The sequence below is a fragment of the Phalacrocorax aristotelis genome, chromosome 26, assembly GCF_949628215.1.
Source record: "Phalacrocorax aristotelis chromosome 26, bGulAri2.1, whole genome shotgun sequence".
In the NCBI taxonomy this organism is placed as follows: domain Eukaryota; kingdom Metazoa; phylum Chordata; class Aves; order Suliformes; family Phalacrocoracidae; genus Phalacrocorax; species Phalacrocorax aristotelis.
In genome coordinates, this window is record NC_134301.1 from 3232170 (window position 1) to 3259270 (window position 27101).

General features: G+C 53.7%; 2 protein-coding genes across 13 annotated transcripts in view; both read right to left on the reverse strand.

Annotated features, from left to right (window-relative positions):
• Nucleotides 1-225: 225 nt before the first annotated feature.
• Nucleotides 226-5467, reverse strand: STAC3 (SH3 and cysteine rich domain 3). 3 transcript variants are annotated; one of them, XM_075075864.1, is made up of 12 exons: nt 5009-5467; nt 4151-4223; nt 3486-3744; nt 3242-3339; nt 2896-2971; nt 2718-2812; nt 2529-2595; nt 2176-2225; nt 1929-2032; nt 1307-1358; nt 964-1101; nt 226-600 (listed from the first exon to the last, which is right to left on the reverse strand). In XM_075075864.1, the coding sequence occupies exons 1-12, from the start codon at nt 5371-5373 to the stop codon at nt 592-594; spliced, it is 1386 nt and encodes a 461-aa protein (XP_074931965.1). In that variant the 5' UTR covers nt 5374-5467; the 3' UTR covers nt 226-591. The 3 variants fall into 3 exon arrangements, with proteins under 3 accessions (XP_074931965.1, XP_074931964.1, XP_074931967.1); XM_075075863.1 differs by having other exon boundaries at nt 226-690; nt 5009-5462; XM_075075866.1 differs by lacking the exon at nt 5009-5467 and having other exon boundaries at nt 226-690; nt 3486-3747; nt 4151-4299.
• Nucleotides 5468-6226: 759 nt separating this feature from the next.
• R3HDM2 (R3H domain containing 2) overlaps nt 6227-27101 on the reverse strand; it is a 63112-nt gene continuing 42237 nt past the window's right edge. For 4 of the 10 annotated variants that reach the window (XM_075075856.1, XM_075075857.1, XM_075075852.1 and 1 more), the window contains exons 7-24: nt 26596-26655; nt 25810-25950; nt 25306-25414; nt 24025-24120; nt 22506-22537; nt 18577-18809; nt 16026-16243; nt 13819-13908; nt 12923-13165; nt 12178-12304; nt 11513-11748; nt 10938-11092; nt 10503-10603; nt 9712-9881; nt 9385-9529; nt 9197-9297; nt 8561-8645; nt 6227-6927 (exon numbers count right to left, since the gene is read on the reverse strand). In XM_075075856.1, the coding sequence (XP_074931957.1) occupies nt 6587-6927; nt 8561-8645; nt 9197-9297; nt 9385-9529; nt 9712-9881; nt 10503-10603; nt 10938-11092; nt 11513-11748; nt 12178-12304; nt 12923-13165; nt 13819-13908; nt 16026-16243; nt 18577-18809; nt 22506-22537; nt 24025-24120; nt 25306-25414; nt 25810-25950; nt 26596-26655 (2683 nt within the window). In that variant the 3' untranslated portion in view covers nt 6227-6586. The remainder of the gene's footprint in view (nt 6928-8560; nt 8646-9196; nt 9298-9384; nt 9530-9711; nt 9882-10502; nt 10604-10937; nt 11093-11512; nt 11749-12177; nt 12305-12922; nt 13166-13818; nt 13909-16025; nt 16244-18576; nt 18810-22505; nt 22538-24024; nt 24121-25305; nt 25415-25809; nt 25951-26595; nt 26656-27101) is intronic. The other 6 variants (XM_075075853.1, XM_075075854.1, XM_075075855.1 and 3 more) reach the window with 6 other exon arrangements.

Consider the following 27101-nt stretch of genomic DNA (forward strand, 5'->3'; position numbering starts at 1 on the left):
GCCCCCACACGGGGTCCTCAGTCGCATGGAGGATCATGCAGGGCAGGTTGCACATGCGTGTACATGCACACATGCACAAGGCCCAGGCGTGTGCTGCACAGGGTGTCACACAGAGCAGGGAAGCACCAGCAGTCTCCTGGCTCAGTCCGTGGCAGCTGGGGCCACCGGCAGCCCCACAGTGACCCTTCCCCTCACCCCTAAGGAAATCCAAACCAGGCAGACAATGGGTTGGGGAGCAGATGTGTATTGCCAAAACACAGGATTACACAGCCCAGAGTAGTGGGACAGGACCGCACTGACACCCCCAAGGTACCCAGCACCCTCCACCTCAGGCAGGGAGTGCTCCCTCCTTGCGCCTCTCTGAAGGCACCAAAAACCCTGTGGGGGAAACAGTGCAAGAAGGGCCTCCCACAGCCCCAGCCTGCCCTGTACCTGGTGGCTGAGACAGTCCCTACTGGAAATGCCATTGCTGCAGGCAAAAGGGACGGGGGTGCCTGCTGCCCCATCCCCATCCCTGCCCAGCTCCAGCAGCTCCCTGCAGCCAGGATCCATCCGTCACCCCAGGTGGGAGGCCCTGGGACACTGGCCCGCTCAGATCTCCTGCAGGAAGTCCACAGGGAAGAGCCCTGCTTTGCGGCCAGTGTAGACTTTCACATAACCATTCACCTCCTCGCCCTTCTGTACCACAATCTGGGGGTGAGAGGGGTGCAGGTGAGACTCCTGGGGCCTCACAGAGCAGGGGGAAGGTGGCAAGTCCCTGGCAGGGGGCAGGCTGGGCAGAGCGGGTCTCTTCAAGGGGCTGGGGGAGGTGGGCAGTGTGAGGACAGTCGTGCAGGCCAGGGCAGAGGGTGGCTGTGGGGTTCAGCAGGGGAGCCATGAGGGGTGGGCCTGGAGGGAGGCTGGGGCAGAGATGCCGGTGGAGGCTAGAGGACCACGGGCTGTGACCATGTGGGCCTATCATACCTGATCCTTCTTGAGCGTGATCTGCCCGATCTCCCGGTTGCCCACAAAGGAGCGTGTCACCTTGTGCACCCGCTCGCCTGCCCGCACCCGAATGATGAAGTTTGGAGGGAAGTAGCCAATTTTTTCACCGATCTTCCCCTGAGAGAAAGTGGACAGCTGCAAGGTTGGAGCCAATCTATATGACCCCCAGATTCCCCCATGACAAATAGCCTGCAGGTTGAGGGCTGGCGTGAGGACATGGTCTATTCAGGGGGCTGTGTCCCTCTTAGAGTGCAATTTGCATGCCCAGCTGACACCCCCCCGCCCTTGCTTTAAGCTCTGCATCTTTCCCCTCTGTGCTTACCCGCCACCACTCCTCATTGGAGTCATCGACCACTGTGATCTTCTCCCCTGGCCTGCAAAGGGAAGGAAGGTCACAGTTGCGGGGGGGGTGGGGGGGTGGGGAGGAACCCCCCTGCTGTGGGAGACCCTGAAGTTGGCAAGGAAAATTGCTCTTCCCACAGCACCAGCTCCTACAGCCCTCTGTCAGGGGAGGTTGAGGAATGCACACAGCCTGTGGGCTCAGGGACAGACAGGTCCTGTACGTGAGCAGCTCAGCCTCAGGTCTGGGGTGCAAGAAATCAGTGGAATCACATCAAGACAAACATCAGCAGTCTTGAAAATGAGGCTTGTGCCCAAAGCCTGGGAGCTGGGAGAGCTGGTTCAGTGAGAGCCAGGGCCCAGGCTCAATGGGTAGCCCATTGGGGCAGACAGAAAAGCCACAAAACCCATATCACAGCCAGCATAGCTCTAATTTCTGCCCTCATTCATTCATTCATTCATTCACAGACCCCTCCTGGCCCCAAGAACCTCACTGTTGAGGTGAAGACTTCTCCCCCTCCCCACTGGACACCCCACATCCCCACTGGACACCCCACATCCTCCTCTTCATCACTCCTGTGCCCACTATGTGGCTGAGAACTTACGGGAAATCCAGGTCATCCTTCTCCAGGGCTTTGAATCGATAAAGTGCCACAAAATAGTGAGACTGAAGATAGCCACCACGAATCCCTGACTGTGGCTTCTTGTTCTGGGGAGGAGGAAGGAGGGATTTGGGGTCCCAGAGGGAGTGAGGACAGCCCTGGGGAGCCCAGCAGGGAGCTCGCTGCAGCCTCTGCCCACACTCCTCCAAGGCTGGAGGCCTTTGGGGGGTAGGGTGAGGGTGATGGCTACCTTGTCATCTGTTGGGCTCTTCTCAGTCTTCTTGTCCCCTTCAGAGGTGCCTGGAAGTGGGAGGAGAGGGGGTTACATCTCTCCTGGTGCTGCCTCCCCACCCCAGGACCAGCCTCCTCCCAAGGATGTCCCATGCCCAAATCAATGAGGGGAAGCAGAGACCGCCCCAGGGTGGAGACCTAAAGACCCCCTTTCTGCAGCACAAAACCCACCTCAGTGGGCCCCCCCAGGTACAGGCTCCCAAACAGGATTCCTCCCTGCCCCATGCTCATGGCTGGAGCTCAGCCCCACCCCTGCCTCCCAGTTCCTTGGCCCTTGTGTGCAGCCAGCCCTGCCACGGTCGCAGCACTCACCGCCCTCAGTTTTGCCCTTTTCTGGCTTTGTGGCCTCTGGCTCCTCATCCATCATAGCAGCCAAAGGCTGCAAGGCAGAGAGATATCAGGGGGTGCAGAGTGGGCAGGGAGGTAGGGGTGGCAATGGGGTGCAGGCTGTGGTGCCAGGACCCTCGGGCATTTGGAACGACAGGCTAATCCTGTACTCACATTTTTCTTGTCATCCTGCCCTTTCTTCCGCTCCTTGTTGGCCATAATGACGCCTGTCCGCAGGGTCTCGAACACAGGGTCGCTCCTGTTGGCTGCTGCTGGGGCACAGGGATGGTGAGAGGCGTTCAACTACGAGACACGAGGAGATGGGGCATCCTGGTGCAGGGACAGTACTTACAGAGCAGGTCCTTGACACAGGCGTATTGCTGGTCACTGTAGAGGGGTGAGCTGTATGCCCGGCGAAACCCTGGGGGCTGGAAGGAAAGAAGTCAGAGTGTCAACAACCACCCAGACCTGTGGGCCATCCTGTGAGAGCTAAGGGGGGAGCAGGTGGATGCTGGGGACCCAGAGGGTGACCACCCAGCAGGGGACTGATGCCTGGGTCTCCTCCTCAGAGCCAGGAAGAGAGATGGGTCATGGCGCCAGGGTCGTGCACAGGAATTGAGCTGGCCACTCCCTGCCACAGTGCTTTGGTCTTCCCTGCGAGGAGGTGCTTCGAGCCTGGGGCTGGTGGGAACACTCACAATTTTGCCGAAGCAGCGCTGCATCTCCACGTAGGACTGGCAGTGGTGGTGGATGTTGGTTTTGCAGTTCTTGCACCTCAGGCCAAATTTGTTGTTGACTGGCAGTGGTGGGGGTGGAGAGGTGGAAAGGAGAGGCAATGTGACACTGCAGCTGTGGGGACGGCTTGGCTGAAGACCTCGCCAGCCTTGGCCCCCAGCCCTCGCCCTGACCATGGCCCCCAGCCCCAGCACCCTCAGGACTCACGGACAATCATGCGGGCACAAACATCACAGAACTTGGGCTTTTTGAAGTAATGGTCTTTGAACTTGTGGGGTTTGTCATTGACAAGTTTCTGGGGTTCAGGAGGGGGCTCGGGCTCCTCCTCCTCTTCGTCCTCTTCCTCCTCTTCATAGATGTAGTAGATGGGACCCCCTGACGGGCTGACCAGCTCCCCATTGGGTTGTGGCTCTGGCACCATCTCCTCCTTGGGCTTTCGCTGGAAAAGTTGCTTCAGCTTCTGTAGCTGCTGGGGCAGGAGAGGATGCATTGCACATGGCAGGCATGTGGAGTGAGGCAGGCAGACAGGGAAGACACTGCCTGGCTCCCCACACCTTTTCTCAGACCTAGAGATTCTTTATTCCCCAAGTGGGAAGAGACCCCAGGCATCCTGAGGCAGAAATGCTGTGAGGACAGCGTTCTCCCAGCCCCGTGAGGTCCCCACAAAAGGAAAAACTGACTCCTGAGCACCATGTGAATGTGGGTACCCTCGGGAAAAGCCAAGATGGGAAATGGCCACCCAGTGCCCTGCTGGATCAGAACCCCGCCAAGCATCCCTGGCCCCACAAAGACTCCTGGGGCTGAGGCAGAGGAGGGTGCTAGAAGGGTAGCTTCCCCCACCCACACAAGCTGCCCTGTGGGCACCCACTTACCCGGCTCTTGGGTTTCCCATTCCCACCTGAAGCAGGTGAACTTGATGGCTCTGGCACTTCCTTCTCTGTCATGCTATGAGGGGAAAAGAGACACAGCACATTGGCTGGGGCTGTTCCCACTACTGGTGCCCAGTGGGGGCAGGAATGGCCAGACCTTGCTGGATGGGAAGCATCTCCCAAGCCAGCGCCTCCCTCTGCCCCAGCAGCACCACCTCCTGCTGCCCTGCCTGCAGCTCCTGCACCAGCAAGGGCCAGTTCTGCTGTGGGTGAGTCCTGGGGCCCCGGGGTACCTGCTGGACCCCGCTGCACAGGCTGGAGAATGGCGGGCTTCCAGCCCAGCGTGCACAGCACTACTGCTTGCTCGGTGGACGTGGAGCCAAGTGCCGTGACCCAGACCCTGGGCTACCTGCATGTGCCCATCCCTGTCTAGACATCTCCATCTCATGAATAAATTGCAAATGGTGCCACTCTTGGTCCCTCAGGACAAGCATGCCTGTGAGAGACAGTCTGGCATCACCGCACAGCCCTGCTTTCTACTCTACAGAAGCCCTGCGCTACCATGCAGGATCTCCTCCTGCATCCCTCAAAACATTCTGCCTTTGACCATAAACCATCCCCACAGTCCTTCTACCCAGCCATCACTATTTTTGGGGGTACCTAGCACGAGGCACCCCCATGCTGCCATGGAAACCAACCAGGATGACCATCAGGGAAATAGTGATGGGGCTGGGGAGTCCTGGGGCAAGGGGTGCTGCAGAAGCAAGGAGCCCTGGGGTCTTGCAGCAATGTGGGTGGAGCAGGGGCCTATGGGGGTCAGTGGCCACAATGAGGAGCCGCCGCGCATGGAAACACACTTACGCTGTGTTTGGAGCTCCCGTCCTGCGATGAAAAACACCACAAAGGGTGGCCGATGTTGGGGCTCCCCGTTGGCTGCAGAGCCCCTGGCCCTCTGTGCTGGGTGTGCAGGGAGGGGGGCAGCAGCTGCCCCAGCCCCGTGGAGAGTGGGAGTGACAGGCCAGAGGGGAACCGACAGCTGAGTCCTGGCAGAGGCTGACGCTGAGAAATTGGAGCCCATGCATGAGCCAGGAGGGGAGCGGGGTGGAGAGGAGCCGCTGGCTATTTGCGTTAGTGGGTTGCTGGGCGTGCCAGAGGCCCACCCACCCCCTGGCATGGGGCAGCAGCAGAACCAGGGCACACCAAGTGCTCCAGCCTTGATTTCTCATTTGCTCTCACATTTGAGGCCCCTGCAGCTGGGAGGGGAAAAGGAAAGAGTGGCAGCAGTGGGGTTTCTCATGGGGCAGCTTTTACAGCTGCCCCATACCCTGTGGCTGCAAGTCCTGCTGGTCTGCTCTCCCAAGACAGAGAGCTGTGACGGAGAGAGCTGGGGACCCCATTGCTATTATGCTGCCCTGCAGTGGGTGCCAGGTCCCTGGAGCTGGACAGGCACCCCAGTACCAGAGTCCCTGGACCTATATCCCTGCCAGGCTGTGGGTCGCAGTGGGGCAGGAGTTTGTACCAAGGCTGGAGTTGGAGCCCACCCCTTCCAGGCAGCTCTTACCTCTGTACTTGCACCTGCCCTTGAAGGTAGCACCCAGATGCTGCAAGAGGCTCCAGCTGCTGTGTGCAATGCCACAGTGAGGGTGGTGCCAGTCCAACTCCTGTACCCACAGGGCAGGAGGACAATGACACCTGCACCTATCAGCTCAAGGGCTGCTCCCCTATAATCAGGAGGAATATGTTGCTTCTTGGCAGGGGATACAGCTGGGGACACCCCGTGGTCCCATTCTAGCCATTGCATAGCTGCATGGGGCCAGCAGCTGGGAAAAGAGGCTATGAATATCTGATGGGGGAGACCAGCCCCAGGTCAAAGTGCTCAGTGCTCCTCTCCCAGTCTCAGCTCCCTGCCTTGGCAAGCCATGAGCTTGCAGCCTTTGTACATGCCAAGCATGGGGGCAGGACCTAGGCAGGAACATCCTTCTGTGAGTGCCTCTTCTGCTCCCTGGCTGTCCTGTCACCTCAAAGAGGCAGCACAGACAGTCCCTAGCACTGGTACTGGCAGAGAATGGGAAAGCAGTGTTAAAGCGATGGACAAGTTTTCTTTTTATATTTAAAAACAACCCCCCAAATAAAACAAAACAAAAAATACCCCCCAAATAATAATCAGATTAAATAAAATGTGCAGTGAACATACCAATCAACACCTGTATGTGCAGTTCAACACAGTGCTTAACAAAACAATATACACAGGGTAAGGTGGGCGGGCACGGGCATCACTCCAAAAATAATAATAATAAAAAAAATCAATTTCTTGTCTCTTAATTATGTCCATATAAATATATCCAGGAAGGAGGGCAAGAGGAAGGGAGGGCAGAAAGGAAAAGAGAAGGTAGAGGGAAGTGCCCGCAGTCCAGTGTGCTCTGTGCCCATGCGTGAGCCCTACTGTGAGCTCGCACGCTCCAGCACCCTCAAGTCGTAGTTCCTTTTGGCCACACGCAGCTTGAAGCGGCTCAGGGAGTTGTTGAGGCGAAGGGAGGCATTCTGGGCAGCCAGCGGGCTGGGGAACACGGCCACGATGGTATATAAGGCAGCAAGGTCACTGTGCCTGCCATTCTCTGGAGTCCCGTTGTCCCCGCCACCCCCATCTCCACGGCGCCCCTGAGTCTCTCTGAGCCACTGGATTTTGGCACCAGCCATCGCAAGCTGGGTGAAGAGTTTGTCAGCCTCTGTCCGCGTGATGCCCTCGGGCAGGTCTGTCACCTCCAGCACTCGGCCCAGCACTGCGGTGGAAAGACAGCAAGTGTCAGCAGCAGACTCTTGGGTGGCAATGGCACAATGAGAGCTGATGCGTGGGCTCCTCACCAGCTCTGGGGCTGCAGGGGTCACCTCTACTTCGCCCATGAAAGCAGCGCTGCCCCCGCATCAGGAATGTATTTTTTTAAGCCAGCTACTTCTTCCCCCTCGGACTGCCCCTACCATTCCGCTCCCTACAGTGCCCCATCCTAATCCATTCTGATGCCCACGTCCCGGTTCCCACATGGCCTGCTTCAGGAGGAGACTGGTATTTCCCACATGCCCAGGGCTCCAGCAACACCAAGTGCTCCTTGCTTCCTTCAGCTGGGCTTGGATTTTCAGTTAGGGCTTTCCCAGGTGCTCTGCCCCATCTTTCTACCCTGATCCTTGGGTACCAGGATTGGGAGCTAACCCAGCTCTCCTGCCCTTTGTACCTGGAAGAGAGAAAGACAGGCTGCACCCATGGAGGATGTTGACATGCGCAGATCCTGAATGTGGCACTGCCCTTTGCGCTCCACCCGTGGGGATGATCCCCTTGTGTGCCCAGGCCAGTGTCATGCCAACCTCTTTGACTCTGCTCTGTGGCACCCAAACACTTCTGCTGCCTCCTGGCTCCAGTCCTGGCTTTTGGGCTTAGCGGAGGGCCGGCTGAATGGATTCTTTGCTAATATTAACGCGGCATGTAATGAACATGCCAGCCGCAGGGAGGGGGGCAGCTCTCTGGCAAGCAGCTCTTAAAGGGCCCCCTGCAACCAGCTGCTGGTGGTGGTGGTGACATGGAGGTGACATGGGGGACAAGCCTCCAGAGAGCCAGTGAAGACTGCCTCCCTTCCAGGCTGTCTAGTTCATGTCCAGCTAGCAAGTCTTGTATTGCTGCGGGGAGAAGCCAGACATGTGCCTCTCATTCCCTCTTTTGATGACCAAGTGGAGATGCCCCAGGGTGAGGAACAGGGAGTCCCTTCCCCTTTGGAGAGAAATGGTCCAGTGGGTATTTCAGCCATTGCAGCTACCCCTGGAAGATCCCAAAGCCCTGTACAAAGATGAGGGCTCTGCAGCTCCTGGCCCCACTGAGAAATGGAAGCATGAGAGGGAAGGGTCACTTTGAAAGGCAACGGTGGGAACAAGATCTCAGGGGCCCGGACATTCACTTTCTGCTGACAAAGAGGAATAAAGTTCCAGGACTGCCAGGTCCACCCACTCCATCATTTCAATCCTCACAGAGGCAGGAATAGGGCCCAGGTGTCCTGGTGCTCATACCTGGCTCTCCAACAATTTCTTCCCACTCTTCCTCAAAAGCTTTGCTCAGTGCAGGCAGTGTTTACTGGGTTCCTGCACAACCCCTGTCCTCCCACCTGCCAGTGGGCACAGCTGACCAGAACCAGCTCTGCGGCACACCACCCGCCAAAGCCAGGCCTCACGTGGGCTGTGGGGGGAGTGTTTGTGTGCACGGGGGAGGTGGTGGCAGGCAGGAACTGCTCTCCACAACCACCCCCAGCAATGAGTTCTGTGGGATGCTGGTGTAGGCAGAGATGGCATCTGGAGTCTCTGCCAATGCAGCTATGCCCATGCAGTGGGGACTAGTCAGAGGACAAAGGGGGAACTGCTTGAGGAGTCACTTGCCTACATCGCTTGTCCCAAGGTCAGTGGATGCTGACTTGAGGGTCTGTCTCTTGCTCCGGTTTCCGTGTTTCATTCCAGTCTGCCCCTTAAAGAATAAAAATGGTAGCGTGTCACCTGAGGACACACTGTGGCCTCACTGTGCCCACAGAGCATCCTGGGAGTAGGGGGGGAAGATGAAACTTGACTAGGCCATGGCTATGAAGCAGAATGAAGACACCTGGATGAACCTTGTACCCTCTGGCACCTTTGAGGTGACACCGCACTTGGCTAAGTTACAACATGAGATCAAGGCACAGCCATGGCTCCAGGACACCCAAACGACTTGGGGCTGATGCTGCTTTTGAGCAGGAGCAGCTCAAAAGCTGGGAGTGGGATGAAATTTTAGCCCAGTGCCCGGCTCTAGGGAAATCCATTTACAATGGCAGGTCTGCCAGATGGATGGCAAGAGCACAGGGTAGGCAGCCTGCTACCTAATCAAAGCGTGTCCAAGCACAGGGCAGGGTGGGAGACTTACTTCTCAACTACTCCTGGGCCCTGCCCAGAGAGGTATTGTCTGGAGGGAGGGGAGTGGGGCGGTCTTGCTCTGCTCCCAGGACAGTGAAAGGGTGGGTGGGTGGGGATTCGGCCCAATTTTACCTGGTGTGCGTTGTAGTTGGGCTGGTTGTGGAGCAGCGGTGGGGGACAGATAGACAGATTATACTGCAGCGGCTGGCCCAGCAATGAGTAGCGCCCATCACCTGCAAGAAGGAAGGAAATGTTTGTAGGGGTCTGAAGAAACCACAGGAAAGACCCAGCCCTGTGCTGTCCCCACTCTTTCCCCTTACCTTGTGCTGGGCCCATGGGCCGGGGGAACTGTGTGAGTACAGGGAGGGGGCTCAGCCCCGTGCAGACACTGTTGAGGTTGGTGACGGGAGACGGTGTCGGGGATTGAGTGGGGGACGTGATGGGGCTGTTCAGCTGGGTGCTGGCCTGGGAGAGGGAGAGTGTTAGACAGCCCCAGTGCTTGTGACCAGTCCCACACCTGCCTCACCAACATGGGATGAGCCCACCCCCATCTCCCAGCCCATCCAGACAGCATGGATGCTGGGGTCCTCTCTCCCACCAGGCTGCTCCCAAAAGATGAGCTACTGGCTTCCCAGTCCTCTCAATACCTGAGCACTGGCATCTGGGTTGTACAGGTCTCCTGGCTTCTGCCCCCGCTGGTCCAGGCTGTAGTACTTACAGTGGCTCCACTGCACCACAGAGGGATTCTGGGGGGCCTGGGGGCCGTTGGGTACATTCAGCTGCATCACAACCACGCCAGGACCTGATGGAGACACCCCTGGGGAGAGATGACAGCAGCAGTATTGCCCAGGCTCTGTGCACTGCTGCTGCTGCTTGCTGTGGCCAAGGGGCAGCCTGCCTGTCTGTGCAGCTTTGCACTCTTCCCTACCACACCCCCTCTGCACTCTCTCTTCTGCCACTCCTGCCTGCCCAGGTGGCCTGAAAAAGGCCCCACCAAGACCCGGTCGGGTTCCCTCTCTGATATCACAGCTTACATCAGAGGGTGATGGCTTTTAATCCAGGAGAAATGCAAGCAGAGGGAACAAGTGGAAGGCAATTCGATTGACCTCTCATCCACGGCATTCCCTGGTCCCACGAGCTGCCCTGGTGACACTAAGCCGCGTTGCCAGCAGAGGGAGTCTGCAACCCACAGCAGCTCCCTCTACCCACTCCTGCCCTGCCTGCCCACCAGGGCAAGGAAAGGCCAGGCACAGGCCAGCATCAGCCTGGAGCAAAGTCGCTGTGCCACGTCCTGATAACTGCCAGTAGGGCTGTGTGTAAGACTAAGGAAACCCATTGCACAGAAGCTGCCAGACTTGGCTGTGAATTGGCAGCCCCTACAAAACGTGATACTATCTGTGCAGAATCAGTGCCAACCCCGGCCAGAGGCCCCTCTTACCTGAATACTGCTGCTGCATCTGTGGTGGGCTGCAGGGTGATGGGGACTGTGGCATCTGATACTGTTCAGAGCCAGGTGGCTGAAGGAACCCCACCGAAGGGCTGCGAAACAGAGAGTGTTCTGGTGAGCTGCTGGGGATGGGGAGATATGGCCTGTCCATCTGTGCAGGCAACCACCAGCTCCCTCAGTACTTGAGATGATGGAAACACAGCTGCCTTTGGAGGAGCACAGGATGCACCACATGCTGCAGGACAGCTGTGTCCAGGAAGCGCTGACTATGGGAGCTAGGACTGGGCAAGCTCAAGAGATAACCAGCATCTATGGCACCCAGCCACCTCCTCTAGCTGTGGCCTAGGAGTAGGACGCTATGCCCTTTCAGTAGGGCAGCAGGACCCCTTTTCTCCCCAAGGCAGGCCAGAGATACAGATGCTTTACCTGGTGCCGTTCTGCTGGGCAGTTGGGATGACGCTGTAGTAGATGGGTACCCCTCCAGCCTGAAGCCCCCCCTGAACAGACTGGCTGGCTGGTACAAGCACTGGCTGCTGGAAGGGCTGCTGGACCACACTCTGGGACTCATTGGCCACAGGAACCTGTTCAGGGAGGAATGAAGCAGCCCTATGGAATGACAGGTAACAGAGCGGGAGCAGGGAGAACTGGCCCCAAAGAGACACCAGCAAGGTCCATACAAGGGAGAAGAGATGCCAGATGGTTGTCTACTGCAGCCCAGAGCAATCTTGCCCAGGAGAGGGCAGCCCCTCCTAGCTCTTCTGTGAACACAGTGGTGAAAGGACCAGCTGCACTCAGTCCTCCTTCTCAAGATATGTCCGACACAGATTCAAATGTGGATGTGCCCTCCCCAAGCTGGCAAGTATGCACTATCTTCTCAAGGTGAATAAGTCTCCATCTTTGGCTCCATCACTCAGGCACAGGAACATGGCACTTCCTGCAAGGCCTGCACAGCTTAGACCCCCTCCCCTGCAGCTCCTCATTGGAGAACAACTGATGCCTACCTGGTACGAAGGCAGTGGAGTGTACTGCACCATCAGGCCTTGCATCTGGCTCCCCATACCACTCCTCTGGTTGCTGAGAAGGCCAGGAGGCTGTGCCTGCTGCACTCCCATCACACTCTGCATCTGGCCCCCCATGCTGTTCCTCTGGCCGTTGAGGAGCCCCGGGGGCTGTGCCTGCTGCACCCCCATTACACCTTGGTATGTTTGCTGCTGGTTGGACATCATTGGCTGTAAACCTGTCAGAACAGGGTTTAAATGGAGCAGCTTCCCAGCTGGCCACAGGAGACAGCCTAACACTTGGCATATGAGGGCTCAAGTCCTGCTTTCCCCCCATCTCTTGCTGAAGAGTGGGAAACAGCTTCCCTGTGGCAGATGTAAAGAGACCTGAAGGAAGCTCCCGGGTTTAAATCCACCTTGCATCACCTCAGTGCATGCTACATGCTGAGAGGGAGCAAAAAGACTACAACAGCCTTTGCAGCCAGGCCAAGTGTCATCTTTACTTTGCACAGTCAGGAGGCACTCACTCTTTAGCCAGCAAGTCCAGCAAAGACTGGGAGTCAGGGAAAAGCAGCCTGGCCCCAGACAGCGCATGGGAGATCCTTAAGAGCCAACAAGAGTGGCAGGAAAGGGAAACATGCCCCCTCCCCCCTTCTATGCCTCCTTACCAGGCTGCTGGGACTGCTGGGGAAGCTGCTGAGTGCGCTGGGAGCTGTAGGCCACTGGGTGACTAAGAGATCGGTATTGCTGGCTGGAGTTCGGGTACTGCCCAGGAGGGTAGTAAGAAACCTGAATCTATCAGAATCAAGAAAACATGGTGATCAGAACACAAGAGGGAGTGGGACCAAGAAAGCTGGTCCCCCAGGACCAGTTTTCTCTCTCACCTGGCCTGGCTTCTTCCGAAGGAAACCAACCAGGGCTTTGGCTCTGGCCAGATGATAGCTCCTCAGGGAACTGCAGCCCCTTCCCGCTCCTCCCAGCCTCCACATCCAAGCCTTTCCCAGCACAGTAGTGCAAGAGCACAGTAGGTACAATTCTCATCAGAGCTCAGGGGAACAATCCTAGAGGTCATAATGCCCTGCAGGACCCCAAAGAAAGCTTAGAGGTGTCAGCCCTGAACCTGGTCACTGTCCCTCCCCCAACACTATGAGCCAGGAATGGCCAGAGGGGTCCCCCCAGATAACGGCCTTGTGAGCTCAGAGGGACAAGGGGTCAGAGATCATCCTGTGCCTAGCAAGGATGCATGCTGAACTAGAGCTTGGACCCCTGGGTATTGATCCATCACAAGTGATCAGCAGAAAAAGAGGGGACCCACTCTCAAGGAACTGTTCTCTGGACTGCTCTCCAGCAGCCCCTAGCCTGACAGCTTTGGGCTGAGGTGCACATCCCCTCCAGGGTTGCACATGTCCTTACTTGCTGGGGAGGCTGAATGTAGCCCTGGGGCTGCAGCACCTGCTGTGTGGGGGCCGTGTGCCCTGAGGCGGAGTAGTTGGAGGTGGGAATAGGCTGCCCAGGGGTTGCCATGATGAATCCTGTCTGCTGAGGATGCTGGGAGATGAGGGATGACTGGAACATAGCTGAGGAAGGATCTGGTGCTTCCGTAGAGCCCTGTCGGCTGAGGCTGATCTGCCCAAAAGGGTTGCTGAGTTCATCGGCCTGCATTGGGGATAAGTGGGAAAGATGGAGGAGGACAGCACGTAGGACATAGCTCTGCTGAGTAGATTGCAGACCCCTTCTCCCTACTCTGTGGAGGAGCTCACCCAAGAAAGGTCCCCAGAAATGAGCCACAGACCAAGAGCATTGTGCAGGACAAGGGGCTAGGGTCATGCATGCTGCTGGGGGGGGGGGGGGGGAGTGGGGGGGGCAGCAAATGCTCAGCAGACACTGGTGACATGCGGGGCCCCACACAGGCGGGGGTAGCCCTAGCCCAGAGGCCATGTCCCATGGGGCATGCTGTTCCCAAAAGACCCGGCAGAGGCAACACAGGGGCTGACTGAGACCACAGGGCAGCCATGGCCCCTGGACCCCAGTGCTGGGCACAAGCATCACTTCCTGGTGGAGCTCTGGGCTTGCCACTTGCTTTCCCCAAGCTCTTTCCAAGATCAGCCACTCCATCAATGCCCAGCCCTGTCGGGTCCCACAGCCTCAGGCATCCCACTGCCTTGACCCCACTGCAGCACAGAGCTTCCATGAATCCCAAACCCACTAGGTGCAGTGTCCACAACAGACCTGATTAGCAAAAGCTCATACAAGACAAACACAGCACATGAGTACAACAGAGAGTGCAGAAGAGGAAATGGGGTTTATACCAAGTTGTACTGCTGGGGCGGAGAGACTGGCAAGAGGACTTGGGGGCAGGAGCTTGGAGAATACTGAACAGGCTGCAGCGCTGGGGCCGGCTAAGACCAGCAGAGAAGGGAGTGGAGGAGACATTTGGATGGGGAAAGGGCAGTGGGGAAAAGGAAGGATAGGAGGAAGGAGAGAAAGAAGGAACAACAAGGTTAGTCAACTGAGCCAACTGCAAACACAGAGGGTGGCATTGCAGAGGGTGGGAAAGCACGGAGACCAGAATGGGGGAGCATTCATCTCTCTGTGAAGGCACACAGCCCAGCCAGTTGCTTTGTGGAAGCTGGGAAGACTGACCATGTCCACAAAGCAGCTCTTGCCTGGCATGAACAGTGACATGAACTCACAAAGGCCAGCTATGGCCAACAGCAGCAGGAGCGCCACTTCCCCCCAGCACCACCTTTGTGTCTCTCCCACTCCACTGCCCACTTGTGTGTGGCACTGACTCCCAGCTCTCTCTGCAGTGCTTCTTGGCCTTTCCTACTGGTAACGTCTTTTCTTCACTCTTGTCTTCTGTAGGGGCCCCTCTCACTTTGTCACTGGGAGGACCTGCTGATGCCTGTTTATGACAACACCTAACTCAAACACCACATACTGTGCTTTGGGCACCGAACCTGTAATGATCAGCACCAGCCTGGCTTTTTTTTTTGATCATTTGATGTGTGGTGAAACAGAAGGTGCATGCAAATGGGGGACAGTGCATTTTCAGACCTTTTGCCAACAGTCAAACACAAAAAAGTTTTTCCAGGACCTAAACCATTAGAACAGCCAAACAGTAGAAGATACAAAATAAAAATCTCAGCAAGACACAGTGATCCTGCACATGCTCTAGAAGCCTGCTGTGTGTACAAACCTCCCACCCAGGGCACCGTGCTCTGCCCCACACCATGCTACAGCTCCAGCCAGACACTCCTGCTAGCCTTAGTGCCGGACCATGGCTACCTCAGAGACACCGCATCTGTAGAACTGAGATCTTTCCCTTGAGTCTCAGTATCCTCTACCAACAGATCCACAACCCTGGAGCCAGCCCAGGGCCCAAGAACTACAAGATTACCCCATCCTCATAGAGATGGCAACAGACAGCAAGGAGCTGTTCATGTTATCTGCAGTAAAAGCTGTTCAAGGAGGCTTGTTTCCTCCTCCCATCCCAGCACATTGAAAACACCTGGAATCATAGAACAGCCCGGGTTGGAAGGGACCTTTGAAGATCATCTGGTCGAACCTTTCATGGGAAAGGGAGCCTAGTCAGATTATCTAGTTCCATCCCTGTCCAGTTGCATCTTGAAAACTTCCAGTGTAACTTGCAGTTCTTTGCTGTAGGAGACATCACCAGAATGCACCAGAAGGCGATGCACCAGAAAGGATCCCTATAAAACTCATAGGCAGGCCGAGGTCTAGCACTGAAGAGCGCTGCTCTGAATAGGGCAGGATGGGAAGGTACTGAGGACACTTCCCATGCATGCCACCCAGCTCTGCACCCACTGAACATGAGGCAGCTTTGCTCTCCAAACGTGCGCAAGGGCTGGCTCCCACCCCTTCCCCAGTCCTGCAGTGATACAGGGGCAGCTCTTGTGCTGTGTTTTTTTACAGCCTCAGGAGCAGAATGAAGTATGTTGGAATGACAGCCACGAGTGCTTTCCAGAGGGCTCTATCCTCAGAAGTAGTCCTGCAGGCTATGGAACATCACGGGTTTAACTTGGGGAGGGTCTGGAGGATACAACCAGGCACAGTTCCAGGTCTGCCTCTCCCCAGGACATCAGGTGGCCAGCCACAGGATTTCAGCACTGGGGAGCCCAAACCCAACTACCGTTTGTGATGGACCCTCACCAGCAGAGCAACTGATTCCAGAACATAACCCTGCCACTCAAAGGGCTACAGATCCCGTGCCAGGAGGGCTGCTGGTCCAAGTAGATACAGAAGGGGCTGGCAAGCCAAGATGTCACACAGCATCTATTCAGGCACAGCAAGGCCCCTGACCTTCTCCTGCTCTCTGCCAATAGCACAGAGGGACTGTCACTACCTAACAGGCAGCAAGCGTGACAGACACCCAAAACCCACCGGGCAAGTGTGAGTCCAGAGTGCTCTGCGTGTATGCTGGTTCTGCTTCTACCTCCCACCTATGTGCCCACGGAGCTTACAGAGCCCTGCTGGATACTGTGCAGCAACTCACCTGGGATATCATGTGGTTACTCATGGCTGGCTGCTGCTGGGCTGCAGGTGGAAGTCCTTGGGGCTGTGGTGGCGGCTGCTGGGGTGGCTGTGGTTGAGGCTGCTGGGCTGTGCAGGATAGGAGGCCACGGCTGGGCTGTGAAGAAGGGGATTGGCTGCATGCTTCAGGGGCACCTAGTACCAAACCTTGAACAGAGAAAGGCATGGCAGAGTTGGTACCTGGGAGAGAAAAACATCAATTTGTGGATGGTGAGGGTGGGGGCTAGATCCTCTCACTACCTCCCGTACTGCGGCCAGACTGCATTCTCTGCTGTCCACATGGGAGCTTCGACAAGGGACAGGGTGAGCAGGCTGCAGGCTAAGTCACTAGTTTGCCTCTGGTTCACAGCAAACCAAGGTGTTGACACCCTCAGGACTCCAAGAGATTGTACCCCTCTCCTGTCCATGTACACCCACTGATCCTCCACAGCTGGTACACACCCGTGTCAGCTCAGTACCATAAACCAGCCTGTGGAAAGAAGCTGGAGAGCTGTTCCCAGTCACAGCTCAGCTCTACAGCTAGGCACAGCCCATGCTCAGACACTAATATGTCGTCATGATCTGCTCAACTGCTTGCCCAGAACAGAGAGGGGAGTGAGGTAATGCTATTTTATGGGAACACAGACCCAGCGTACACACACATCTTTTGCATAAAAGGCTAGGGGGTGGCAGGCTGAAAGCAATTCCTTCCCATGGTAGGAAAAATTGTTAGGAAGGAGTGTGATACATGCTGCAGGGTACCCAGCTGGGAAGTGCTCTCCTCAGTATTTCAGTCTTACTTCCAGAAATAGAGAGGCTGTGACACTATTACTTGATGCCCAGTAGCTGGTACTTAACTAATTCTGCCTCTGATCTACTGCATTTCAACAGCTAATCTTCAGGCATTCTGCTAAAGAGGTCTGTATCATCAGCCACATGGTGCAAAAAAAGGAAATATTTTGCTGACAGTAGCCCAGGGGCTAAATGCTGAGATGGTAAAAGACCCCAGAGTCCTAAGCACTTCTTCCCCCACAGAATAAACATGAGGATATGGAGGGTGGCGTGTTTTTTTTTTTCTCCCCAAGTGAAAATTCCTTTGCTTCCCCCTGCCACACAACATTTCTAATCACTCGCCATTATATAAAGCCTGGAGAGCAACTGGCTTCTGTTCCCATGGGATACACGGAGGAATAATAAAGAGCGAGCAAAAAAGCAGATCCTCTCTTGTCCTGCTTTGCACTTCGCTGGGACAGATCTTCAAATAACTGCTCCCATCAGTTAATGGATCAGTCCCAGAGGTGGTTGCAATAATCAGAGTAAGTGCAGCCCTGAGCACAATGGAAACAGGGTCCCAAGAGATGATACAGGCACCTTCAAACTGCAAAATGAATGTGTGGTTTTCAAAGCCAGCCTGGGTGCTAGACCAGCGGCCTGGCTGCCTTTTAGATCCACCCCTTTTATTGGAAAGGATTCTCGTGATGCAGCCTAATCACCCACAAGCACCAACCTACCTCCCCTCCCCAGTAAAATGACAGCTCTCAAGCATTTGGGGACCTGCTGCCTATCAGTGAGAATGAAGGAAGCTAGACACTGGGACAACACTGTATTTTGCTCATTGATATTGCACAGCAATCGTAACCAGCCACCATATGGCTCCTCAGTTATCACCGGACCATTAAAATGAGAGCAAAGACCTCTGCTGCCTCTTCCACAAATGCCTTTCACAAGCAGTCAGTTGAAAATAAAGGACTCTGCTCCCCACTGTTAGAAGGGCTGTTGCCCTGCCAAGTGCAGCACACATCCTCTCAGGAAGCTGTCATCAGTAACAGGTTACCAGTGATGCCCTACAACAACATTCTCTATGCATAGGCTGCCCTCTGTTACCTAGATGGAAAAGGAAGAACTGATCTGAAGCAGGCGAACGGACTTGTGATCCTAATTCCCTTCGGCACTCCTGAAACCTTAAGCTGTATTCAAACAGCTCTTGGAGAGCTGGAGGCTCAGCTCCCTTCTGTTACGTTTGCTCTCAGGAGTAGAGTGAATCACTTTGAGAGAACATCGTAGGCAGATACCAATTAACATAGTCTTTGTCTGATGAGATAGACTAATTGGTGACCTCCTTCGCTGGAAAGCAAGGAAAAATGCCAGATGGTTCACCCAGACTAAGTCTCCTTAGGGCTGTGAAGGATTCTGGGGAGCAGAAAGGAATGGCAACATAACTTGTGGCACAGCAGGGGAGAGAAAACAACGGAAAATTGGTAGCTTGGGTTCCAGGATATGGGACCAAACAATGTCCTTTGTCTTAGATACCTCTGCTAAAGGGAAGGAAGATCTGATGGTGAGTATTGAAAACAGATTATGAACCAACTGGCATATCCCTGCCCAAGCACTGAACACATTCAGATGATGCCAACCATGTCCCATTTTAACCAGAGTCACTGACGAGAGCATCATGAGCCCCAGTCCCCCAACCCAAAGACTATGTCTGCTAGGTGCCCATTAGTGGAAGGTCCGCAGTGGAAACAGTACGGTACCTGCTCGGGACGTTCTGCTGGCAGTGCTGCCTTTGCTACTCCCGATGCTGTCCCCCCGTGTCAGAATGGAGATGCCACTGAAGCTGCTGGCTTTGGTAACTGGTGGTCGCAGGTTGCGGATGGAGCCATCTGAGTCTGTGCTGCTCCACGGCCGAGGCTCCAGTGACTTTATCTCACTCTCTGTGCTGCTCTGGCGGCTGCCCGAGGCCCGGTTCAAACTGTCCCGGTTGCCCCTGCAGAGACCGGAGGAGTTAGACTGCACCTCCAGTGGAAAGGGGCAGCAGTGGGACCTGCATCAGTACTGCCACATCAGGGTGGTGAGCCCAGTCAGCAGCTGGCTCCATGACAGCATGTTGGCACTTTGCGTAGGGATCTGACAGCAAGCAAAACCCTTGGGTCACAGCTTTCTTGGGCATGCACTGTGAAGACCCAGACAGTGCTGATCTTCCTTGGCATATGTTGAGAGGTGGCTCCTGGCCCTCTTCCCTAGCCAGATCCCAGCCTGGAACAGTTGCCAGCAGGGTCAGAGCATGATCCCTTGCTAAAGCCCTCCTTGTCTCATAACAGAGGCCTTGGGACAAGGCTGACCAAGATCTTTTGAGACTGCTTTCCATACCAGCCCTGGTAAGGCTTTCTGCCCAGCTGGAACAGCTACATGCTGGGATATTGCTATGCTCAGAGCTGTGCTCCCACTGATCACCCTCCCATAGCCTCAGGCCAGGTCTGGCCACAGCAGGACTTTAGGAAGTATCAGCAAGACATCCCAAGCACTAAGCCTGGTTTATCAGCCCAGCTAAGGATCATAAGCACAGTAATGGGTTCCTGGGCCTTCACTGGAGAGGAATGGTGAGGAAGGCAACACTGGAAGAGATGCTCATATAACACTGCAGGCTGAGCCTGGGAGCAGCTCCACACAGTTTTGGAGGGGAAGATACGCATGGAAGGAACTTCTGAAGTGATCTCCTATGACCAGGTGGCCCACCTAGTGGGTGAGGGAAAGGCTGTGGATGTTGTCTACCTGGGCTTTAGCAAAGCCTTCGACACTGTCTCCCACAGCATCTTCCTAGAGAAGCTGGCCGCTCATGGCTTGGACGGGTATACTCTTCGCTGGGTAAAAACCTGCCTGGATGGCTGAGCCCAGAGAGTTGTGGTGAACAGAGCTAAATCCAGGAGGTAGCTGGTCACAAGTGGAGTTCCCCTGGGCTCAGTTTTGGGGCCAGTCTTGTTTAATATTTTTATCAATGATCTGGATGAGGGGTTCAAGTGTGCCCTCGGTAAGTTTCCAGATGACACCAAATTGGGTGGGAGTGTCAATCTGCTGGAGGGCAGGAAGGCTCTGCAGGGGGATCTGGACAGGCTGGATCCATGGGCCGAGGTCAACTGGATGAGGTTTAACAAGGCCAAGTGACAGGTCCTGGACTTTGGTCACAACCACCCCATGTAACACTACAGGCTTGGGGACAAGTGGCTGGAAAGCTGCCTAGTGGAGGAGGACCTGGGGGTGTGGGTTGACAGCCAGCTGAACAGGAACCAGCAGTGTGCCCAAGTAGCCAAGAAGGCCAACAGCATCCTGGTATGTATCAGGAATAGCGTGTCCAGCAGGAGCAGGGCAGTGATCCTGCCCTGGCACTCGGCACTGGTGAGGCTGCACCTTGAATCCCGTGTTCAGTTTTGGGCCCCTCAGGACAAGGAGGACATTGAGGTGCTGGAACGTGCCCAGAAAAGGGCAACGAACCTGGTGAAGGGTCTGGAGAGCAAGTCAGTCTTATGAGGAGCGGCTGAGGGGGTTGGGGGGGGTTTAGCCTGGAGAAGAAAAGGCTGAGGGGAGACCTTCTCGCTCTCTACAACTACCTGAAAGGAGGTTGTAGTGAGGTGGATGTTGGTCTCTTCTCCCAAGTTACCAGCAATAGGACGAGAGGAAACAGCCTCAAGTTGCATCAGGGAAGGTTTAGATTGGATATTAGGAAAAATTGATTTCCTGAAAGAGTGGTCAAGCATTGCAACAGGCTGCCCAGAGAGGTGGTAGAGTTACCATCCCTGGAGGTGTTCAAAAGACATGTAGATGTGGCACTTTGGGACATGGTTTAGGGGGCATTGTGGTGTTGGGTTGACAGTTGGACTTGATTATCTTAGAGGTCTTTTCCAACCTTAACGATTTTATCATTCTGTGATGTCCTGGGCTGCCAGGAACATGTGAGAGCCAAATAAAACCAGTACAATGGTTATATCCCTAAAGAGGTGGAAAAATTGTACTATGCAGCCTCAAACCCCAAACTGCGGTTGACCTAACAAGAATCACTGTCAAGCTCTTGGCCTCTCTCCATCATAAACTCTTGAAGGCTGCTCCTGGGGATGTTCAGAGAGGTGAGGGCAGTGTTTGTATGTGTGTGGAAGGGGCATGTTATGGTCTGTTCTGACTCAGCTGCAATCTTTTGTTCCCTAAGAACCGAGACCCCTCTCAAGCTGATTACTGCTAACCTAGCAGCATAACGGTTCTGTTTTTCCTACTCTCCAAACTCCAGGCACACTACCACAGCCTTGTTCTGAGAGCACCACCCTAGCAGCTTCAGCCATGCCTTTTTCTCCATTAGCCTTACTACACCCTGTTTCCAAGTGTGTCCACCAGCAGAGAGCTCTCTGCAGTCAGATCTGTGCTTCAGCAGCATTAATACAGGACTTTCAAGCAAGTGAAACAGACAGCTGTATTGCTCTGAATGCCAGCCTCAAGGGTGGTAAGTCTCTGGAGCTCACACAGGCATTATTGCCAGCACCATCACTGAGGGAACCTCAATCTCCTCAAGAGCTTGTCTATCTCTGTCCAGAGCTCAAAATGGTCCCAAGCCCACATATCCTCCCTTTCCCCACTATGGGAATCACAAAACAAAGAGAGCAGGTTAACCAAGCTCTTTAGGAACAGGGCACAACAGTCAGAAAAGCTCCTAGTGCAGCCCTGTCTGCAGCTCAGCTCCTAAAGCTGCAATCACACCAGCAATGGGTCTTTTGCCACTTGCTGGGTGAGTGTAACTACAGCCCAATGGCTGATCTGAAAACTATACCCCTTGCCTTGAACACCACTGCCACAAGCAGACTCCATGACACGGTCCCTGTAACTGTGCTGAGGACACATGATTTTCTATGACAGTACACTTGCTTAGATCCTCCTGTCCTGTTCACACACAGAGATGCTTCATCTCTAGGGCTTTGGCTATTAAACAAGAGGACAGCAGGCAGGAGGGTCTCTCCATTTTCATGCTGTTCTTTATCCTCATACCTTCAGCAGCCTCCTGCAGCAGGCATCTGTGCAAGGAGACTTATCAGACTAACTTCACCCTTCCAGTCCTCTCATCCACAGGAAAACTACTTAATAAGAAAATGCTACTCAGACATGTTCCCAGTGCCCTTTGCAGCATATGCTGGTGGAAAGGGAAGCCTGAGGCACTTCACTGCCACCAGTAAGTAATTCAGCCTTTATAATCAGGGATTAGGGACAACCCTACCTCATCCGGGTGATGATCCTGTCACTGTAAGGGCAGGGGCTTTCCTATTGTTTTGGGAAACAAGAGGTGGGATGGTTTGAAAACTGCTGGAATCCTCTGTCTTCCCTGTTCCTCCCTGCCATTCCCACCTTCCACCCCTCCATTTTAATTGATGGATCAGCAAAAAAGGACTCAGAACTTGATGTTGCAAAAAATACAACTTCAATAACTTCACAAGCAGCCATGCATGGGGCAAACTTACTCAGCAGGACAAGGTACAAAATAAGTCACACAGAGATACCTAAAAATCTGCCTCCGTTTGTGAGAACTAGAAGAAAAGCCTTCTTTGGAGATTCTGTCGGTTAATATCAGAAAAAAGCATAATTATAAAGTCATGCAGTCCTCCGCAGAGAAAGCCAGAGATAGAAATAGCATCTGCTAAACAGTACTAACCTGCTGTCGGTGAGATATCCATTCTGGCCAGTCTGGAAGCAGAGGAAAGACATGGAGATGGGAAGGAAAGAAAAGGGAGATTTAGTAACTCTGAAAGCAACAAACCCAGGCAATTTCAAAGCAAAGAGGAGCAAAGCACTAACAGTATGGGACTTAAACACAGTTTGCGTTGTGTACCAGTTACATGGTCACTCAGGAGTCTTGCTGAGCCTTCTCAGGCCCATTTAGCTCTCCATCCAGGCCCATTAGGAACTGTCCCTGATACCTGCAACCCTGAGATCTCTCAAGAGTTTGCAAATCCAAGCCCTCAACTCCCTACTTTGTTGCTTTAAGGCAGCTTTGATGGTAGCTTTGTCAATGGAACAATCAAGGCTTGACACACAGGGGTCCTTATTGGCTAAATGCAGGCACAATTAATCAGAGCCATGAAAAAAGGCAGAGGGCTCCAAGCCAGCCCAGCCCACCCCATGACAGTCACCCCGCCTCTAGAAGTCGGATGCAAAGCCTGTGAACACAGAGCAAGGTTAAGTACATGCCTGCCCAGTGTTGTGCTACTATGGTACAGCAGCTGCTCTAGTCCAGGACTACAGAAAGAGCTGCTTACTAACGTGTCTGGACGGCCTTGGGCCTGTGCAGGTAAGACAAGTCCATGATCACAACTGGCTAGACAGTCATCAGCTGAAACCTGGTGACTTGACTAGGGACTCAGCAGAGTGGCTGCCTTAACATCTTCCTTGGGCAGGCACATGGCAATTCCTGTTAGGACAAATTACAGCCGTTGTCCCCTAGATGCTCAAAAGCAGCAGGCAAGGAGCCAGACTTTGAACATGATCCACGGCAGAAAGGCACTTGGAATTGTCCCTGATTCCATCATTTGCCACTTGGCATAGCATGGGGAGCTGCCTCCAGGTGGCAGACAGTACTCTACACAGCAAAGCACAGCAGCCTCTCTGAGCCAGACGTGAGCAAGAAACACAGCTCCAGCTTAGAGAAGTTCCACATAGGGAGCAGAGATCTCAAGGAAGCAATAACAAAGTGTCCAGCTTGGTTAAGACAGACAATAAATGTACTGCTTGGATTCATCCTGTGCTCCAAGGTCAGCACTGCTTGGTCAGGAGGTTGAAGCTGCAGCACTGGAGAGAAGCTGAGGGAGACAGCTGCTGCTCCTTTCAGGTTCATCAATTTATTTCCTAGTCATCCCAGAAATGCCACTGTATAAGCTTATAATCTTGCTGGACGGCAAGGAGCAAAACTGCCTCCTCTGTCAGTCCACACGCATCTATTGCCCCCTGAAACAGGCAGTTTAGGGAAGGAGCAGACTGGGGAGTCGAGGTGTGGCTCCTCTATCTCAATGACTAAGACATATTTGTTAGGAGCTGGAATTCAATGGTAGATACCAAGAACACTGGGAAATTTGTAGAAAAGACAATGACAAAATCTAACCTCTTAGCATACTCAAGGACACCTTCTGCCACAAAATTCCGGGAGGGTATCTGGCAAGTGAGTCATCCAAGCTTACCTCTCGTGCAAATATCCGCTCCCTGACCCGCTGATACTCTTCCTCTCGCTCTTCTATAGATTTGCTCCTTCTCCCATCCTGCAAGGGGAGTCTGATCTGAAGGGACAAACACATCTCAGCGGGTCAGCAGTTGCCAGTGGGAGCAGGGGGTGCGGTCAGCTGCCAATATTTTTACGTAGCAGTGCAAGTGGATGTGGATTACGGAGTGTGTGTATGATGCCTGGATGCAATGACACAGCCTCTGCCTTTGAACCTACCTTCTGGACACCTATGTCTAGGGATGAACATCCTGGAGGTCTTAGTGTACTCCATCTCCTGGATCAAGCACAACCACCCTGCCTGAACTCTGCCTGATTCGGAAACGACAGATCAGGAATATCACCATGTGCTTCTGAAAGACAGTCTGTGCCCAGGGGTCAAAAGCTAAAGGCCACTCTTCAGAGCGTACGTCAACACAGCTCCTGCTCAGACATGGATTCTGTGCTTCATGGGTGGCTGCATCACCTGCAGAGTGCCACCATGGGGAAACCAGAAACTGATACTGACTGCAATGACAAGCTCCCCATCCTGATGACTTAAATTCAGAAACATGACCCAAAGCAAGGGATAGAGGTATGCTGGGGCGATGTAAAGATGGGAGCTACAAGAGCAAAGAGCATGAGATCCCTGGTGAAGAGGTCTCCCCTCTTTTGCCCTGTTTTTGACATTCAAGATTCTGTCTGGCACAGGCTGGGAAAACAGCCACAGATGAACAAGCTAGCGCTGCATTATGAGTGCGGTGTCACCTGTGACAGCCCGAAGGCAGCCAGAGATTCAGGAGGGTTTTTAGCTCCGATGACTGGCAATGCTGCTGAGCTCAAAGCGTATCATTTTGCTGATGGTTTCCTTCCAGCAGCACTGGTAGGTCCTGATGATTTCACAGCTTGACTTGCTGCAAGCCCAGGTGAGGGGCGGGAGAGATGCTTGGCAACACTCAGCTCTGGGGCATTTCCACAGAAACCTTAGCAAAAGGCTTCACCTTAAAGCCTGGCCCAGCTACTAGTCGCTATTCAGGGTACAGAAAAGTACCCCCCATAGAACCCACACAAATTCTTCATGCACTTCCACAGTATTTTGTAAAGTTTTCATGATATATCCAGAATCTGTTGCTTGGGTGTGTGGAAGCTTCTGTTAAAGAAGGGTACTGCAGGAAACCCAAGAGAAATTTAAAGTTGTTCTCATCTTAGAAAAGTTGTATTTGACTCTCACAAATTATGTAGGTACCCCACTGCCACCCCTTACCTGATTATCGTCGCGGTCCATGCTGGTATCATCTCGTTTTAGGATAAACCTCTGCGGGAACTCTGCATTCTTCTCATCTTTGATGTGCTCAGAGAATCTCTGCTCAGGGCTGCAGGAAGAACCAGCCCTTGTTAGAAGGGCAAAAATGGGCATAGAACTGTCTTCATAAAACCACTGCTTTGCAGGGAGCGAGGGGGTGCGCAAAGATGTTTGTTGCATTAAATCTCTCCTCTGATGGCAACAAAATCTCTCCTCTGATGTCCCTTCTCTGAGAACTAAAGAAAGCTTGAAAGGGCTTGCAAATACATAAACTTAGGACTGGAAGTCAAGGATTCTCTTCTAGAGAGGGGACCTGCCCTTCTTAATGGGGGCAAAAAACTTGTGGTGGGGAATCCATTCTGCTCTGGACCATGCCAGGGCTCTGTGTCCGAGGGTCATGTACAACATGCAGGGAAGGGAAGGGGATGCCAGCCCAGTTGTCCTCCCTCCCTCCCCCCACCTTACATTCTTGTGTTACTGGTCTTGTTGATAATAACCGCCTTCCCAGTTTGGTCAACGTTATGGTCCATGCCAAAATAGGCAGCTACCCGGTGCAGCAGCATCCTATGGTATGAGGTCATCTGAGGGAACTTCTTAAACTGATTGCTGAGAAGAGGGAATAAAGCATTAAAATTTAGAAGGCCTTGAAACAGACAATGCTAATCTGACACCAGAAGAGATATCAAGGCCAGAGATGCCTTAACCAGATCCCAGATCAGACCATGCCACCTCTTCCAAGCAGTTAGTCAGAACTCAAGTGCTGCCTCTAACACTGAGTGTGAACATGGGCTTACACTGCTTTGCCAGGCAGAGTTGGGCAGATTCAAGGGCTCAAGTTGAATAGGCCTTTCCTGAAGCAAGACCAGGTTGTGCAGAAATGCATGTTTGTTTCTAAGCAGGAACAGGCACCAAATTAGTATTTTTACTGTGACTTCTCTGATCCTGAGAGATAAAGACGTTTGCAAGCTCTGCTGCAGACACCTGTTCTACCTCACCTATTGGTGAATCCTGCCCCTGGTTTCTCCACCCCTCAATTTACGCTAGGAAGAGAAGCACAACGGCACTAATCTCCTTCACAGCAGATATGTTCTTAAAGCAACTGATACACAATCAATATGATACTCAGAAACCTTGTGTACAGACAAAAGGAAGTGTAGGATGTACAAGTGAACAGGCCTCCTAACCAGTGTGTCCAAAAGACACATAAGTTACAAAACTTTTTTGCTTGACACAAACTTGACGGTGACTTACTTGTTATCACTAATAAATTCCAGAATCTCCTGTTCCAACTTAAGTAGCATCATTCTATCCCTGTCAAGAGAAGGAAAAAGAAAAGGCCACCTTTAGAGACAGTGGAACACAGCTTCTTCTGCTTGGCAGCCCCCTGCCCACCCGCAACAAAGAAAAGTCACAAATACCTAGACCAAGCAACACTATTAGCCAGGCTTCACACATTCTCCACAGGAATTAACTAAAATACTCCACAGATTTTCATATACAGTAAATTAATTGCCAGATTTTTTTCAGTTTTAAGTTGTTGTTTTGCTAACAGTGCTTGGCTCTTAGTAATATTGAATCTCTGCTCTGCTGGATGCTCCACGGTTAGACGCTCCAGCTTTGCCACTCCTATGCTAGCATTTGGCTTGATTACATTTATTACTGACACAGCAGCAGTTCCTTTGGAGGATGGTATTTGAGAACCATTTACAGAAAGGGTTTTAAAGCAATCAAGACTCCTTCCTGCTTGCATTCAAACA

Bases quoted from the DNA above. Each gene is read 5' to 3' on its own strand.
- STAC3 (XM_075075863.1), bottom strand. From the start codon at position 5,373: ATGAGAAATCAAGGCTGGAGCACTTGGTGTGCCCTGGTTCTGCTGCTG. The intron at 4,224-5,008 runs GTAAGTGTGTTT...TTCCCCTCATAG, and splicing joins ACGGGAGCTCCAAACACAGC to CATGACAGAGAAGGAAGTGC. The intron at 2,596-2,717 runs GTGAGTACAGGA...TCTGCCTTGCAG, and splicing joins GGCAGGATGACAAGAAAAAT to CCTTTGGCTGCTATGATGGA.